Source organism: Talpa occidentalis, unplaced genomic scaffold (assembly GCF_014898055.3).
Source record: "Talpa occidentalis isolate TD23 unplaced genomic scaffold, MPIMG_talOcc4v2.1 talOcc4.2, whole genome shotgun sequence".
In the NCBI taxonomy this organism is placed as follows: Eukaryota; Metazoa; Chordata; class Mammalia; order Eulipotyphla; family Talpidae; genus Talpa; species Talpa occidentalis.
The window spans coordinates 5546067-5563319 of NW_023602073.1; the positions used below are offsets into that span (position 1 = coordinate 5546067).

Sequence of the window (17253 nt, forward strand, 5' to 3'; positions counted from 1 at the left end):
GGATGGCTGCCCTCCCGCGACCAGCAGTTCAGAGCAGTGTCGCTTTAATGCCGACTGCTGGTAGCGCTGGCAGCGGAGGTGCATGTCACTGTGTGTGGATTGTCGCCACGTTTGCCAGCGCCCGTGGTGGAGCATTCCTCCAGGTCAACAGGCCGCCGAGGTCTCTGGCCACAGATCTGAGTTCAGCCTCCTCAGAGGTGAAGGGACTTGCAAGTTTTGAGGCAGTTCCCCCAAGTTCCCTCAGAAGATGCTGCTGCTGCATCTGTGGACACAGAGCAGCACCCAGCCCCTTGGCAGCCGCTGTGCCACATGCTGTGGGCGAGGTCGGACTTGGGGGAGGGAGGCGCCCTGCCGCTTGGCGGCCCCCTGGCTCTGTGAATGGGCTCATGATGGCAGGTGTGTTGAGAGAACAGACTGGCAAGTCTATAAATTTTTAAGTGCCTTTGGAATGTAATGACCGACTTAGAGCAAAACGCAGAAGCATGGATGCTCGTCAGCGCTGTGGTCTGCGCCTCTGGGGCAAGGCCGGGGCCACCCGCTACCGGCCCCGACGAATCGCCGAGTGAAAGTCAGAGGTCTGAAGGGGCTGATGACTCTCAGGATTGAAGCTTCCCGCCCCGACACAGGTCTTTCCTCACTGATGCTGCTCTGTTGTCCACAGAGCCAGCACCCCATGCCCCCTTGTAGAGAGGGGGCGTTTAGGCTGCTGGTCTTAGTGAGGGACTGTGGGGCTCCTCACCCAGCCTGCCTGAGGTTGTCCGGGCACTCATCTGCTTGTCCTGCTCTGCTGGATCCACCCTGCTGCACTCTGATGCTGTCTGAGGCTGTGTCCAGCAGGTCCTGGGCTGCTTCTTTTTTTAATTTTTGAGGCAAATATCTCCAAAATCTCAAGATCTAAACCTCTGCTTCACATTGCTCCCCCAGCATTCTAGTGCACAGGTGTGTCCCCGTCACCAGTGAGCGATTGTTTGGGAAGGACTCTCCCTCGGTTGGCCAGGGGGAGGTTGTTTTTCCCACGTCCTGTCTAGCTAGTCCCGGGCGGGTGTCCAGCACGTTTGAGCTGGTGTGCGTTTGTGCGCAGTGATGTGACCAGGGGCTGTGGTGGAATTGAGCCCGCGCCTCCTTCTGAGGTAAGCAGCCTGCGTGTGAGTGCGCGGGACGGAGTGAGGGCAGAGAGGACTGCCTCGTCTGGATACTCCTGGGGATCGGGCAGAATCGAGGTGGTCACTGCACGTGTGAGTGTGCACGTATGTGTTCCAGAAGGGAACTGGCCTGACGCACGGTGTGTACCTCTCATGGCTTCTCCAGGTGGACACAGGGCATGGGTGCAGCCCAGCCCTGCCCCAGGGAACCCTGGAGTCCTGCCCCAGGGAACCCTACGCCTGCAGGGCCAGCTCTCTTGCCCCCGGCCATCCCACCTGACAGGGTAGCTCCAGTCACGCCCCAGCCCCCCGGGCAGCTCGCTCTCACACACCCGTCTCCCCATCGACTAAGCTCCCTGAGGCCCAGACATGAATGTTTGCTGCTCTCACCCCAGAGCCTGGTGTGTCCCTGGCACAGAGTGGGCCCCCGAATCCCCGGCTGAACGCGGTTCTTGTTTGCTGGCCTTTCGCTGACTGCCCTCTGTGTTTCCCGCCGTCCCAGGAGGCTGTGAGCTCGACCTGGCCTGCTTTTTCCGGCTGATTAACGAGATGGGCGGCATGCAGCAAGTGACTGACCTCAAAAAATGGAACAAACTAGCAGACATGCTGCGCATCCCCAAAACTGCCCAGGACCGGCTGGCCAAGCTCCAGGAGGCCTATTGCCAGTACCTGCTCTCCTATGACTCCCTGTCCCCCGAGGAGCACCGGCGGCTGGAGAAGGAGGTGCTGATGGAGAAGGAGATCCTGGAGAAGCGGAAGGGCCCCCTGGAGGGCCACACGGAGCATGACTACAACAAGTTCCACCCCCTGCCCCGCTTCGAGCCCAAGAACGGGCTCATCAACGGCGTGGCCCACAGGAACGGCTTCCGCAGCAAGCTCAAAGAGGTGGGCCAGGCCCAGCTCAAGACGGGCCGGCGGCGACTCTTTGCTCAGGAAAAAGAAGTGGTGAGAGAGGACGAGGATGACAAGGGCGTCCTCAGCGACTTCCACAAGTGTATATACAAGGTAGGGCCTCCGCGCGCAGGGGGAGGGGCCGGCGCGGCCTCCGGGGATCCGACAGCGGCGGGCCTGGTCACTGCCGTGCTCCGGGGGTCCCGGGGCTCCCACACGGCTTCCTGCGAACGCTGTGTCCAGAGAGACAGCGGCAGCCTGTGCGCAGGCCGCGCACGGAGGCCGTGGGGCTTCTGACCACCTCAGGCTGGCCCTGCCTGCTCAGACCTTGGGCTCCTTTTCATTAAATAAGGGGTGCGTGTGTGCACACGTGTGTGTGTGTACACGTGCGTATCTGAGTGCTCTCACCATCCCTAACCTGCCCCACTGAGCACCCCCTCTCTGTCTGGAGAGTGAGAGCTCCCCCTCTGGGCCAGGAGCTTCTCTCACCCGAGTGACCAGGCCCTTTGCGGGCACGGACAGTGCCTTGTTGCACCTCCTCACTGATATCCCCCACAGTTCTCCGCCCCTCTCGGCCCAGCCTTGCCGGGATTTTCTGGGGGGACCATCTCTGATGAAACTATCAACAGGGGTCTCCCCTTAACACCCTGTGAAGGTAGGCGGTGGGGAGAGCAGGTGAACTAAAGAGTGCACGGTTCTGCCAGCCCCCCTGAGCTCCAGCCTGACATGAGTTGCCCCTCCGTGACGTGGGCACGGCCCTGGGGTCTGTCCACTGGATGGTGGCCTGAGGCGCCCTGGGCTGCAGCAGACGCGGCCTCCCTGTGGCTGCTTCTAAAGCACATCCGGGAGCCCAGCCCGCACCAGCCTGCGGGAACGGCCCCTGTGACTGCTGCCAGCGGGCTGTTCAGTTGCTGGGCCTCGAGGGGTTGTCGGGTGACCCCAGGAGGACGTGTTGGTGGCGAGGGGCAGATGGTTCCTGCTGCACTGGAAAGTTGCCGGGGGGCGTCACACGCCCCACACTCCCAGCTCCCCTGCCCCATCCCTGCCGGTTAAGTCCTTGTGGGCTGCCGAGAGCTGGTTCCATGGGGAACACACAAGACGCCTGGGACTTGTCCCCCAGTTCTGCCTCTTCTCTTTCTGTGTCCACACGCGAAGTGACGAACCTGGCTACCTCCCGTCTCACTTATTTTTCTCCTAAGCTTTTCAGTTCCTGTGCACCTTTCTGGAAAGAGGTGCCACTTGCCCAGAATAGAACCCTTCCCCCACTGGGCCCAGGAGGCTTCCGGGCCTGTTAGACTCGCAGAGGTGGCGGGGCTGGGGCGCGGCGCCTGCAGCCTGTGGGCAGCTTCCTTGTGCCTCACATTTTCCATGGGGCGCCAGGAGGGAGGATGAGGCCCTGAACTGTAAACCCAGCAGCACTTCTGGGTGTTTCTTAATTGTTTCCTGCAAGCCTGCCTCCACCGAAGCCGCTCCTGAAGCCCTGAAGAGCCGGCTCACGGCAGGAGACCGTCCCCCGTTGGTGGCTCTTCACTTGGGAAGGCTGTTTCCATGAGAATGAGCTGGGCTCGAGTGGAGTGTTTCTGATAATTCTGCAACGGGATATTTTTAGGTTTCGTCTTTAAGATCTCATGGAGCTTGCGGCGGAGGCCCTGGCGATGCTCAGAGGTTGGGAGTGCCTGGTTCCCGGGCCCCTAGGCACCCTGGGAGCATTTGGGGGACCTTTGGGTGCTGAATGTCCTCAAATTGCTGGCGCTCTGCCTGGGTGCAAACTGAGGTCCCGCCTAGTGGTTTTGTTTTTGTTTTTTACTGACAGGAACAGTCAGGAAGATCGAGAATTGTAAGGAAGTGTTTTTTTTTTACATAGAACCCTGTGTAGTCACCAGGCACGCGCCCAAGTCTCCATGCTGACTGCTTTGTCCTTCCAGTTTAAGACTGTCACTTCTTCCCTTTGTGGGGATGCTCCAGTGTCACCTGCTTGGGGAAACCTCCCCTGACCTTCAAGTCAAGGCCCCCCTTCTGCCATTCCTGGCACTTGGCGCCACCCCCACCCTCCCCCAGCAGAGCTGTGTCCCTAGGAAGCATGTGAGCAGCCCTGGAAGTCGGCCTCACATGTGGCATCCTGCAGCTGTCAGGGGTGAAGAGAGTCAGGAAAGCGTGGAGGGGGGTTCTGTGAAGCGCAACGTTCGGTTCAAACGCGTTGGGACTTGGGATTCCCACACGGACAGCGTGAACGGTTTTGTCAGAGCGAGCACATTTGTCTCAGTCACAGGAACAGGGGCGCCTGGGGTGCTCGTGCGGCAGGGGGTGGCTTCCGTGGTGAGAGTGACTGGATTCAAGCTGGGCCAGATCTTGGGGTCCGCTTGTTCATCTGCCGGGTGCCCCGCACCGTGGCCCTGGGCGTCTGTCTGGCGAGGTCCCCTCACGAGCTCTAGCCTTGGGGTCCTGATGCTGTAGGTTTCTCACGGGCCACGGCCTTCCTCACGCCTCTGACGTGGCCATTCTGCCCCTTGTTCTGCGTTCCCCCTGCTCACCGTGAACGGTGCTTCTTAAACAGCGCTCCTCAGAAGTGCTCTGGCCTCAGCTGGGGTCCCCTGGCGCCCAGCTCGCCTTCCGTTTCTGCCGGACGGTGGTCATTTTGCTCCCGGCGGCGGGATGGCCCTCTCCTGTGTCAGCACAAGGGTCCCTCTGGGGGACTGTTTTTCTGCCTTCTCGGCTCGTATTAACTGGGGACACAAACTGGCCCACGGCCATGGGCGAGTCGTGGCCTCGCGGTCAGAAGCCAGGGATAGGGGCGGGACCAGATTTGGCCTGAGCGTTGTTTCTTAAGCTTTCCTCTGCTGTTTTTTCTTTTCAGGGAAGATCTGTTTCTTTAACAACGTTTTATCGAACAGCAAGAAATATCATGAACATGTGCTTCAGCAAGGAGCCTGCACCAGCTGAAATCGAGGTGGGTGAGGCCCCCCGCCTGCTCCTCCACCTGGAGACCCAGGGAAGTCTGGGAGGCAGATGTGGGGCCCGGCCTTCTGGGGCTGACGCACCTGGGGGACTTGAGCAGCCCACCTCCCCCTCTGTGCGCCGGCGCAGGAGAAGGTCTGACTTAGGTGAAACTTGTTTGGCGGCAAAGAAAACAAATGAAGAGGGCGAGCTGCCTCGGCTTCTCCCTAACTTGCCCACCTGAGGCAGTGGGATGGGAATGTGGGGTGCAGGGGGAGCTTGAGCTTCAGATCTGACCAGCCCGTCCCCCTGCTCAGCTGGCTGCTCCTCGCCCGTTCTCTGTGCGTCTGTAGAGCAAGAGAATGTCAGGAATTCATTGAAACCATAGTTGTGCTCTTGCTCCTCTGCTATTTTTTATTTAATGGGATTGGCAGGTTGCCATTTTTATGCTTCTGCCAACCCTGTGTTCTCGGAGTTCGTATGAGGTTGGAAAGACAGTGAGCACTTTCATGCCCAGGCCAGTTAAAGGGGGGCTGGCGTGTGAGGTGCTCCAGGACAGAGACCGGATCTGTTTATTTACCTCCCCGGGCCAGCGCCCAGCTGGGGCCGTGTGAACTTCCGGATGCTGACGTCGGCGGCCTCCGCAGCGCCTGGTCCCCGCGGGAGGGACTGAGCTATACCTCGGGGTGGGCAGCTGCTGGCGGGGAGCGGCAGGGGGGTTGTCCTTTGCCCTCAATGGCCTGCAGACCTCGGCCCTGGTCTGGGCTGCGTTTGTGACACGAGCTGACCGCGAGGGGGCGCAGCGTCGGGCCGGACCACACTTCCTGGGGCGGAGCTTGGCACCCCTGTGGGTCAAACCAGGACACCTGGTCACCCACCCTGTGTAGGGGCTGTGAGGCCCCCCACCGCACCCCAAGAGTGCTGTCTCTGAGCACCCCACTTCCTCGGCCCAAGCCGCGCGGCTGTGGTGGTGACTCAGCAGGAGCTTCCCCGCCTGTCATCTGCAATGGCCTGAGTCAGGGACATGTGTGTGTGGCCATGGCGGTTTATTCCGGAGCCTCGTGACCTTGAGGGGGGCTGGCAGAAGGCAGGACCGTGGCCCGGGACTGAAAATGGCTGCTGGAGAACAGGCCGTGGTTGTGCAACACGGGTCCTGGCGGGCGCCTCCGAAGGTGTCAGGCTTCTCGATCTTCGTGGTATGAGGAAAACCTATTTGAGTTTCCTCAAGTAAATGAATTCTCTGAAACTCCAGCCTCTGTCTTAGCAGCTGCGTAAGTGAGCACGGAGGAAGTTCTGCTGAGATTCACACTGACGCAGAGAAGGGGGCCGCCCGCCCTCCTGGCTGGTGGTCAGCAACTGGAGCGGCCCCCGACCCTTTGTCTGCCAGCTGCTGTCACTCTAAGTAGATGGGGGCAGGCCTGGGCCCCTCAGACGGTTCCTTCGTTCCTCCTGCTCAAGGCACTTATTGATGTTGGTTTCTTTGGCGCCCTGGGCATCTCACAGAGTGGTGGAGGCCCGGTGGCGGCTCAGGGGTTGTTTGCGCCCCGCTGCATGCGTGGCCCCCAGGACTTCCTTCTGTGATGTGATTGTGGCTGTGGGGGGTGCACTTCTGGGGTGAAGTGCACTGGGAGGGGGAGTCTTCTGAAGGGAAGTGGATTGCACCTGCTTACCTGGGAGCAAGGCACTGCCTGTCCCTCCTTGCTAGGATTTGCTCGGCTGGGACATGTCACGGCCCCTGGTGAGCTTTTATTTTTTTTTAAAAAAAGATTTATTTATTTATGCATACAAGAGCTGGGGTACAAGCCGGAGACGCAGGGGGTGAGAGGATTCACCAGAGACAGAGTGGGGAGCAGAACAGGCAGACTGATGAAACACACTGCTGAGGGGAGCAGCGGGTGAGACAGGAGAGGTCTGCTGTGCCATGTGGGTAGCTCCCTGGCTGGGGATTGAACTTGTGCTGCGGCAGCTGTGGAGGTTGCGCCTTAACCCCTGCGCCACCAGGGAGGCCCTCTCTGGGCCGGCGTTTCCCGTGCTCTCCTGCTCCGATGCGGACAGCCTGGGTTGTATCCAGGGTGTCCATGGTCTCTGGCCCCCCAATCAGCCAGCGTGCAGCTGGGGTGGGTATGCCCGCGTGGAAGTCAGGGTTGCTGCAAATTGCAGATGACAAGGCGTGTGTCCGCCCTGGAGGCTGGGCCTCACAGCTGCAGACGAGGACGGGAAGTCGCAAGCATCCTTCCCGCAATTGCTTCTCTCCTCATCGCCCTGGTTTTTCATGGCGAAAGACGCCGAGCGCAAACCTCCCCCTAGTGCCCGAGCAGCCAGCACGTTGGCATCAAGCACAGTCCCAGAGATTTGGAAGTGGCCCCCCGTCGCGGCCCTCGGCCTTTGACTTCAGTGCCGCGAGCTGGACGCGGGCGGTGTTTGTCCTTCCGTGGCTGCTTCTCTCACTTGCCTGCTGCCAGGGTTCATCGGCGTTGCAGCAGGTGGTGCTGCTAGAACTGCTTTTCTTCGTCAGGCGGAGTGGGGCTCCGCTGTCTGGATACCCCCTCCATTCACCCACCACCGACGGACGCGGCCGCGTCTCTGTTCTGCTTGTAGCGAGTAATACGGGCGTGCGTGTGGATGTGGACGCCTTTCGGGTCCGTGGGACTCACCTGAGGTCGTCCAGCCGCTGCCCTCCCACCGAGTGCGGTAGAGGTGGCGCGGGCACTGCCCTGTGATGGGCTCCCCCGTGCTGTCCCGTGAGCCCGACCGTGGCTGTGCCCGCGCGGGGCTGACGGGCCGTGTCCTCTCCCCGCAGCAAGAGTACTGGCGGCTCGTGGAGGAGAAGGACTGCCACGTGGCCGTGCACTGCGGCAAGGTGGACACCAACACCCACGGCAGCGGCTTCCCCGTGGGAAAATCAGAACCATTTTCAAGGTAACCTTGGCGTCTCCCGGGGGTGTTCTGGGGGCTGGACCCCCCGCAGCGGTCCCTGACGTCCTGTGCTTCCCTCTGCAGGCATGGATGGAACCTCACTGTCCTCCCCAATAACACAGGGTCCATCCTGCGTCACCTCGGTGCTGTGCCTGGTAAGCGGAAGCGGCAGCTGCTGCAGCCTGGGCCCTAGAGCGCCCCCCCTGCCTGCGCCCCCACCCTCAGGGGGCATTGCCTGGCAGCATGGCCAGGAAGGGGCGGGGGATTTCTGTAGCTGAGTCAGGGCAAAGGTGGCCAGGTGAGCCGGTCACACGGCCCGGGAGCTGGGCAGACAGACCCTTCTCTTCAGGGCCTGCGTTAAACTCTCAAGTTGGCATTTTCAAGCCAACGTCCTGATTCCTTAAAGCCATACGGGCTTGTTGAGTGTCTTGGGGTGCAATCCATGAAGGTGGGGCCCCCTGGGCGATGAGGTGGCCGTGGTCACCGCGGGCGTGTTCTTGAGGACCTCCTGCCCAGTGCAGATTTTAGGGTGTCCACCACCTGGCCTCGGTGTAGCGAGCAGGGTGGGGCCCGCCTCTCATGGGGTTTGCCGGTTTTCGAACCCATGTCCTTGGGGACGAGGGGGCCACTTCTCGCCGGGGCTGCTCTGAGGCGCGCTGGACCCCCTTCACGTGGCCGCGTCTCCCTCCCCGATCTAGGCGTGACTATCCCCTGGCTGAACATCGGCATGGTCTTTTCTACCTCATGCTGGTCTCGAGACCAAAACCACCTTCCCTACATCGACTACTTACACACTGGTGCTGACTGCATTTGGTGAGTACCGCGGGCCGGGGCCTCGCCGGGGAGGGCCGGCGCCCGCGGCCTGGGGTGTCTGCTTCCCGGGGCGTGTCTGCGGTGCTGGGGGGCATTTGGATTTGCTGTGACGAGTGCATTCCGTGTGCGTGTTGGCATTTGAGCTCCTTTTGTGAATTGCTTATTTATATTTTTCTTCCCAGGGTGTCACGTGTTAGTTTCTGAGCGTCAGGGGTCTGAGGTTAGGGATCGGAAACAGTAAGGGCGCCCCAGAAGCCACCAGTGCCGGTGGCCCTGTCACCGGCCCCCCCTAAGCCAGCCCCAGCCTGGCCTCCCCGGAGGAGGCGCTCGGTGTGCGCAGGGGCTCGGAGCACAGGGCCCCCAGGAGGAGCTCCCCCAGGAGGCAGGCCCCTTGGTGCTCCGCTTGCCTGTGCGGGGTGGCCTCTGCCTCCACCCAGGACCCACGGCTCAGCCCACCAGTCCCGCCTCAGGCTGGGCGCCTCGGAGCCTTTATTTACAGCAGCGGGGGGGATTTTCTGCCGATAGCCAGGCCCTGCCCACACTGCCTGTGCCCACGGGGCGCCAGGGCATTCTCCACGAAGTGAACAGCCTGAGAGCCGGCGTGCTCCTCCGAGGGGCCTGTATCCGCAGCAGCCACCTTCCTCGGGGGCGCCCTGGGCCCTTGGGCCGTGGTGCAATGCGTGTTGGTTGGTGTGGCGGCTGATGGGGGCCACGCGGGGCGAAAGGTGGTCTTCGGCCCCCTGTGGTTGGCGCTCAGTGGGGAGTCTGAGCAGTCGAGGGGGGCTGAGCGCGGCCCTGGGCTTGGGGCAGGGTCTGTGCCGACCTCGCTGCCGGGCGCGGGGGAGCAGGCTTCCCTCGGGCACCCTCCGCACCGCCCCCGAAGGGAAGCTGCGGGCCTGGCTTGGGAGTCAGGGGCCCGTGCCCAAAGGGCCTTAGTTTCCCGTGGAGTGGTGTGACGGGACCCACCCCCACCAGGGGCTGCGGTCGGCCCGAGGCCTGGGCAGTTGTTTTCGTGGCTTGACCACAGCGTGAGCGGTGAGCGGCCTCGGGACCCCGCGGGCTTGGGTGGCAGGAAAGGAGAGGCTGATGGGATGGGATGGGACGTTTTATGTTGTGTGGTTTAAGGTGTGATTTATGGTAGCCATTCTGGAATTAGGTCCCACATCAGGAACAGAACACGCGGTCATGGAAATGCCTTCGCTTGTCACAGCAACAACAACAATCAGGAGCTGACGCTGTGGTGGTTGGCGCTGCGGTCACTTAGCAACCAAGACCAGGCAGGGCCTGGCCCCCTCCAGCGGGGTGGCCCCTTGGGCGCCTCCTGCTGCGCTCCCTGGAGGCGTGGGCGTGGCGGACGGAGGGGGCAGCGGGAATTCGGTGTGACCGTGACGTGACTGTGACGTGACTGTGACGTGCTCCGGGTCCTGCCCCCGCTGTTGACTTTCCCCGGTGGCCCACGGCTGTGTTTTTGTGGCGCTGCTGAAGTCCTGTCAGACCACTCGGTGTGGAGGACGGACACTGCTCTGCTGTCACCTTGCCCCCTTTGTAGGTGTCACCCTGCAGCAGGCTGGCGTCCCGTGCCACCCCCCACCACCCCTACCCTCGCCCCGAACTCTGGCGAGGAGGCCAGGCCTCCAGCTGCAGGGCTTCGTGTGTGTAGTGACCGGTGGGTGCTCTTGCGCCCCCGGCCATGAGTCCCACCCTCCGTTGCAGTGAGTTCCAGAGCCTCTGGTCCCGAAGTCCCGCCCCACCCAGCCTTTCCTCCACACCTCCCCGGCCGGCTCCTCGGCTCCAGCTGGAGGGCCCCGAGCTGCCCGGGGTCCTCTCCCACCGCGTCCTCGGCCCAGCCCCGTCTTGTCAGCTGCTGCGTCCCGGGCCGGGTGGCTCTGTGTCTCGCCAGCTGCGCCCGGCCCGGGGCTGTTGGGCCCCGGTGCACACAGGACTCGGGGACAGCCCCATGAGCTGTGGGCGCCCCTCCCAGTGCAGTTTCACCGCAGCCCGAGCCATGGCCGAGAAGCAGCGTCCTTTCCTGATTTGCTCTGCATTTGCAACACTTCAGGGGTTTTTCCCGGCCCGCAGCCGGGTGTGGGACCAGGGAGGCATCCCTGGGCCAGGGCTTCAAGAGGTCCCCCAGGCAGAGAGGGCCAGGGACATGCGCGGTGCAGACACAGACTCTCCCTGCAGCACCTCCTGCAGGAAAGCGTCGAGTGCCAGCCCAGCGCGAAGACGCAGCTTTGGCGTGCTCCCGAGGGCCTAACTGAGTGCAGATGTGTCTGGATCTGATTTATAGGGGTGCTAACATCTGGTTTTGGTTTGAAGGCTTTTGGCTCACGTATAGGTCAGAGCGACAGAGGGATGAGCGCTCGCCCGCTGGCGGGGCTTGCGGCGACTGCCGTGGGTCCAGGCTGGCCCCTCCCGCCCCACGGTGCGTCGGGGAGCGGCTGGAATCGCTGTGCTCGCGCCTGAGGCCTCTCCAGGCTGCCCTTTCCCCGGAGGGAGGTGGGGTGGCAGCCCGGCGCGTGCCTCCTGGCAGACAGTGCCGTCAAGTGTCCGCTTCTGCCCTGTCTCCCGCTCTCCCAGGTATTGCATTCCTGCTGAGGAGGAGAATAAGCTGGAGGATGTGGTCCACACTCTGCTGCAGGCCAACGGGACCCCGGGGCTGCAGATGCTGGAGAGCAACGTGATGGTACGACCCCCCCCAACCTGGACGGCAAAACCCCCTGGGGCCTCTGGAGTTGGGGAGATTGGGGGGCTCAGGAATCATGACCCATCATAGTGCATGCCGAGAGGCAGCGAGGACCGTGTGACATAAACCCCCACGGGAGCCTCCAAACCACAATGTCCTATTTATAAAGCCCAAGCAAAGGCAGGGTACGCCTCAGGCCCCACAGGATGTTGGGGCTCCCATGAGGCTCCCAATCAGTTTCCAGACCCTTTTGCTTTGTAAGTGGAGTCGTGGGACCCCAGGTTTGAATTGGTGACTGGGGACTCCTTCAGCTGCTCCCACACCTGCACCCCGGGACAGCGGGTCAGGAGGCTGATGTTGGGGGAGTGAAGCCACTTGGCTTCTCTCCCCAGTTTCGGAAAGTCACGGGGCTGCTGCGCTCCTGGGCGCCTTAGGCTGTAACTGTGCTCCGAGGCCGTGCCCAGGCCGTGCCCGCCGCTGGGTCTCCCGCTCTGCTGGCCCCTTGGTCCGGCTCGGAGAGGCTGAGCGCCCGCCCGCCCGGCTGCTGGCCGAAGGCGCCACCTGCTCCCTGTGGCTCTGCCTGGCTCTGGAGACAGCCCAGCAGCCCAGGGGCCGCCCTCCTGCTGGGGCCCGGCCACTGTGGCCGGTTTAGCTCTGCCTCCACGTCGTTTTAGGAGCTGTGTATCTTTATTTCCCAAAGGAGAAACAAACCCTTTAATGTAAAACAGAATCTCCTCGGGAGCCCGCCCCCTGCGTCCCGACAGCCCACCTTCCCTGCCGGGGCGGGGCGGGACCCTGCGCCTGAGCCGCCCGTCTCCCCAGATCTCCCCGGAGGTGCTGTGCAAGGAGGGGATCAAGGTGCACAGGACCGTGCAGCAGAGCGGCCAGTTCGTCGTCTGCTTCCCGGGCTCGTTCGTGTCCAAAGTGTGCTGCGGCTACAGCGTGTCCGAGACCGTGCACTTTGCCACCACCCAGTGGACGAGCATGGGCTTCGAGACGGCCAAGGTAAGGGGGGGCCTCGCCGCTGGCGCGGGAACGCACACGGTCCGGGTGGCCCCGGAAACCTGTCAGGGGCCGCCGAGAACGTTCTCGAGGAAAGGGGCTTGTCAGGGCTGGTTTGTGGCATAAAACTTGGATCCATCGTCGTGCTGTGAGGACTTCACTGAAGACGCTTGAGATAAATCCTGAAAATGGTTAGGAAATCGCTACCCTCGTTCGAGGGGGGGCGCCTGCCTTGGGGCTGTCGACCCGGAGCCAGGCCTGGTCCTGGTGCCTTCTCACAGGCAGGCCGGATGGTAGGATTTTCAGTTGCTTTGAATCCAGCAATTCAGAATTTTAAAATTCCGACGGCCTCTTGCAGGAGATGAAGCGTCGCCATATAGCCAAGCCGTTCTCCATGGAGAAGTTACTCTACCAGATTGCACAAGCAGAGGCGAAAAAAGAAAACGGTCCTACCCTCAGTACCATCTCGGCCCTTCTGGATGAGCTCAGGTAACCCGGAGTCTGGGGGCAGCAGCCCCGGGGCCGAGCTGGGCTCTGCGGGGTGGGGCGGCCTGCATCGGCCACAGCGCACCGGCCCTGCCTGCGGCCCTCGCCTGCCGTCATCCTGCCGCCGCGCAGGCGCTTCTGAGATGAAGCAGAAACCACAGTGTGGTGCTGGCCTTCCCGCGTGGCCCTCTCCTGTCTCCCGGCCGCGTGGCCTCATGGCCTCTCCCCCGGCTGAGGGGAAACCCGGGACGTGCCGAGGGACAGCCCTCGCCCTCCAAGGTGGCCTTGGAGGCCGGGGGCTGTCCGGCCTTCTGACAACAGCCCAGCCCCCGGCTGGGGACCTGCTCAAGGTTGCTGAGCTGTGTAGGCCTCTGCCCCTCCCCTGGGGAGGACCCTCTCACCGCCGGCGCTTTGTTGTGTCTGCGCAGGGACACGGAGCTGCGGCAGCGGAGGCAGCTGTTCGAGGCCGGCCTCCACTCCTCTGCCCGCTACGGCAGCCACGACAGCACCGGCGCTGTGGCAGATGGGAAGAAAAAGCCTCGAAAGTGGCTGCAGTTGGAGACCTCGGAGCGGAGGTGTCAGATCTGCCAGCACTTGTGCTACCTGTCCATGGTGAGCTGCCTGGGGACCCCAGGGCCTCCCGTACCCCACAGCGCGCCCGGCCACCCCACGCCAGGACACCTGTCCGCAGTCCCAGCAGACCTCTCAGCCAGACCTGGTCAGCAGCACCAGGCTCCACGGAGAATGGGGGGTGCGAGGTGGGCTCCCCGGGTCGGGGGGACACGGGGCATCTCTGTCCTGGATGCGGCCCTCGCTCCTGCTCCCGCCAGCTACGTGGCCCGGCTCGCTGTCGCCAGGGCTCTGAAGCCCGTCTTCGGTGGCAGGCGTCTCTCTCCAGGATTCTCGTGTCTCCCGCCGCGGCTGCAGCTTCCTCTCAGGCCTTTGGCTGAGGGCTCTGCTCTCTGGGATCCCTGAGCCAGCGCACCTTCCCCCTCCAGCCGCGGGCCTGGCCCTTGGGCCTCTGGTGCCGGCTCGCCTCCCGCCTGTGCAGGTTCTTCCTCCAGATAGACGCGTAGATAGTGAGGGCCCCCGGCCCCCCGCGGCAGCGAGTGCCTCTCAGCTCCGGCCTTGCGCCCGCAGGCCGTGTCCTGACGCTGCCTTGTCCTGGGTCTCTGGGGCCAGCCCCGCCGGCCTGCCGCTCCTAGCTGAGTCAGGTACTCTCTAGAACTCTCTAGATCAACTGAGAAGGGGGTGGGGGGGCCACTGTGCTAGCTGGGGGCTCGGACACGCTGCCTCCCCGCGTGGAGGCCGAGGCTGGCTGGCCTGAGGCCCTCTCCTTGGCTTGCTCCGCCCCTCGCTCCTGGGAGAACCCCAGTCCTGCAAGACGGCCGCATGCCGCCTTGCCGAGGCCCAGCCCGCAGCCGTGCGGCGAGCGCCCGGGGATCAGGAACGGCCGCGTGACCGGCGGGGCAGCGGCGCAGGCTGTGGTGGCCACTTGTCCCGTGGCGCACGCTCTCTTCTCGAGCCTCTTTTCTAGGTATTTTTTGAAAACGGAATTGAGAACCGTGTTATCTTGTCTTGGTTTAATATCCGCAGCAGCATCACCCTAGATGGGACGGATGTTTTGTAAACATCACTCCTAAAAGCTGCTTCGCTCCACCCTCCCCGCAGTTCCCATGGGAAGAGGCGGTCGCGCCGCTTCCCATGCGCGGGACTCCGCGAGGCTCTGGCGGGCTGAGCTCGGGGGCGTGTGGGCCTTGGGCCGTCCCTGCGCCAGGCATCTCTTCCCGGCCGCAGGGCTCGTCTTCAGAGAAAGCATCCTTGGGAGAAATTCCTTGGGAGAAATCAAGGTTCTGTTTATCTTGGCAGCTTTCCTTCCTCGGATCACTTCATAAGTTTGTGCATTTTTATTTGCTTACCATGGCTCCTATTTTGGTCCGTTTCTGTCCTGGGCCCCAAGTGTCATTCAAGGCTGATGTGGTTGTGCCAGGAAGGGTCGCTTCTTCATTCCTGCCGCTGCTCTCTCAGCTGTGCTTGGGAGCCGTGGCGGCAGGAAGATGGGCCTCACCCCAGGCCTTTCTGGAACAGTCCTGTGAGCCGCTCGCGTCTTGCGTGTGAGGACAGCATCGTCCCTTCTCTGCACAGCACGAAGACGGGGCTGGACGTCAGCATGAGGGTTGGGAACACATACACAAACACCGCGGCCCGAGCTGCGGCCCCTCCCCACGCGCGTCTGTCCACACGGCCTGCCGGTGCCCCACCTGGCCTCGGGCAGATCTGAGCTTCCGCCCGGAGGTGGCACGTCGGGGCGTTCGGAACAGGTGCTGGGTCACTCCGTGTGCGCAGCCGGGCTGACTGCAGGCGGAGTGACAGGCCCGGGGCCGTCCTTGGACAGGTCTCCTGAGTCCGTTTCTCGCCTGTCACGGGGAGGCACGCAACGGGCAGAGGGGACGCCGGCCACCCTGCGGGGGTGCCTCCTGTCGGCCATTAGGGCTCCACTGAGGACTGTGCCTGGCGACCGCGTCAGGCTTCCCGTCACCTGGCAGTGCTTTGGGTCACACATGCCCCTTAGCCTGGCACTGCGTATTGGGGCGCCAACCCTCCAGGGCCGCCTCTCCCAGCGTGTCCGCCGCACCCCAGCTCAGGCGTGTCTCCCTCGCAGGTCGTGCAGGAGAACGAGAACGTCGTGTTCTGCCTGGAGTGCGCGCTGCGCCACGTGGAGAAGCAGAAGTCCTGCCGGGGGCTGAAGCTGATGTACCGCTACGACGAGGTCAGTGCACGCCCGCGGCGGCTGCCCCAGGTCCGAGCGTGGGCCTGACATGGTGGCCAGCCTGGGCCTGCTGGGCGGAAGGCGCGGCTTCTGCTTGTTTGCTCTGAAGTGGGGAGACAGGGGCAGGCGCCGAGAAGGCTCCAGAGACGTCTTGCTGTTAGAAGCTTTGCTTCCTGCTTTTTGACGGCGACTAGAGCTCCGTGCCGGCTCCCCTCCTTGCGCTGGTGCGGACTGGCCGGGGCGGGCGCAGGGAAGCGGTGGGCAGAGCCCTCTGGCCCCCTGCAGAGACTCCGGGCCGCTGGAGCAGAGAATCCTGGGGGACCAGCAGGGCTCAGGCTGCAGGGGGGCGGCCCTGCCTGCGTGGGAGCTCTGCCCCAGCCCTGGGAAGAGCCCCTCAGGGTGCCGAGGGGCCATCCCTGTGCCAGTCCCTGCGCCTTGCCTGGAAAGGACAGCGCTCAGGGCCCCAAGTTCACGAGGCCTGTCCTCAACGGCCTCCTTTTGGCTCATCACTGCTCCTGGGTGGGCCTGGGAGCCGGGAACAGGGCCAGTGGCCACTGTGTGTGGGTCCCCCTCCCCAGCACATCCACTCCGCGCCCCAGTGAGTGGCTGGGGTTTGGATCCTGCAGTGTGCTGGGGGCTCAGGAACTGCCAGGCGCGGCAGCTTTCTTGGCCTCGCCCTCTGCCAGTAGGACCCTCCCGGGTGGTCACACCAACGGTGTCTCCAGACGCGGGCACTGTCCCGCGCTGCACAGCGCCCCGGGCCCCCGGAAGCCAGGCCCACCAGTGCCACCCGAGCCCGCCGGCATCTTGGTCGGCATCCGGGGCTCAGCTGACGACGGGTTAACTTCCAGGATCCGGTTGGCGGTACCCAGAGTGCCGCGTTGTCTGGCCCGGCTACTTGAGGTCAAGGGGATGCGCTGCTGTCTCTGGCCAGGCCCAGGTCTGACCAGCAGGGTCCTCCCTCACCACTGGGTCTGGACTGTGGGGGGGCGGCGTGCTGAGTGGCTGCTTTGAGAACCTCAGAACCCAGTCTCTGGTCTTTGGGGGTCTCAGAGAAGACACAGTTTAGGTCCCAGAGGCAGGGCCAGGGGTCGCCCTACTGCAGACGGGACCTGAGCGAGGGCCTGCCCTGGCCTCACGTACCACACACTTGCCTTTGGGCTTCACTCCATCGGGCTGGTGAGCCTGCTCTCGTGAGGAGAGCTCAGGGTGTCCCTTCCTCTCACATATGTCTGCCCCCCTGGGCCCCAGGGCGAGCGGCTGCAGCCTGGTGCTTGCCTAGAGGACAGGCCTTCCAGCTTTTATCTCCATAGGCGCTTGTTACCTCACCTCAAGCTTGTTACCTCACCTCAAGTGTCAGCACAGAGCTGCCTCGGGCTGTGCGTGTGGAACAGGAGCCTCTCACCTTCCTGCAGATGCTTTGGCCCCACCTTGCAAATCCCCCAGGTCCAACCAGCTCTTAACATTTAAAAGCCAGAAAAGCCCAGATCCTGTTCCTCAGGGAGCCCCTCCTCGCTCCCCAAGCCCTTTCTGAGCCCTCCGGCTGGTCCCACAGATCCCGTGGCCAGGGCGCCGCCTGGCTGCTGGTCTCCAGAGGCACGTGACTCCGTCTC

The 17253-nt window shown here is 63.2% G+C and overlaps 1 protein-coding gene across 1 annotated transcript in view; it reads left to right on the forward strand.

Annotated features, from left to right (window-relative positions):
- JARID2 (jumonji and AT-rich interaction domain containing 2) overlaps nt 1-17253 on the forward strand; it is a 257710-nt gene that overhangs the window by 237995 nt on the left and 2462 nt on the right. The window contains 10 exon segments of the mRNA XM_037518897.2: nt 1645-2147; nt 4888-4980; nt 7768-7886; nt 7968-8038; nt 8582-8696; nt 11277-11382; nt 12205-12387; nt 12743-12873; nt 13299-13482; nt 15533-15640. Coding sequence (XP_037374794.2) covers nt 1645-2147; nt 4888-4980; nt 7768-7886; nt 7968-8038; nt 8582-8696; nt 11277-11382; nt 12205-12387; nt 12743-12873; nt 13299-13482; nt 15533-15640 — 1613 coding nt within the window.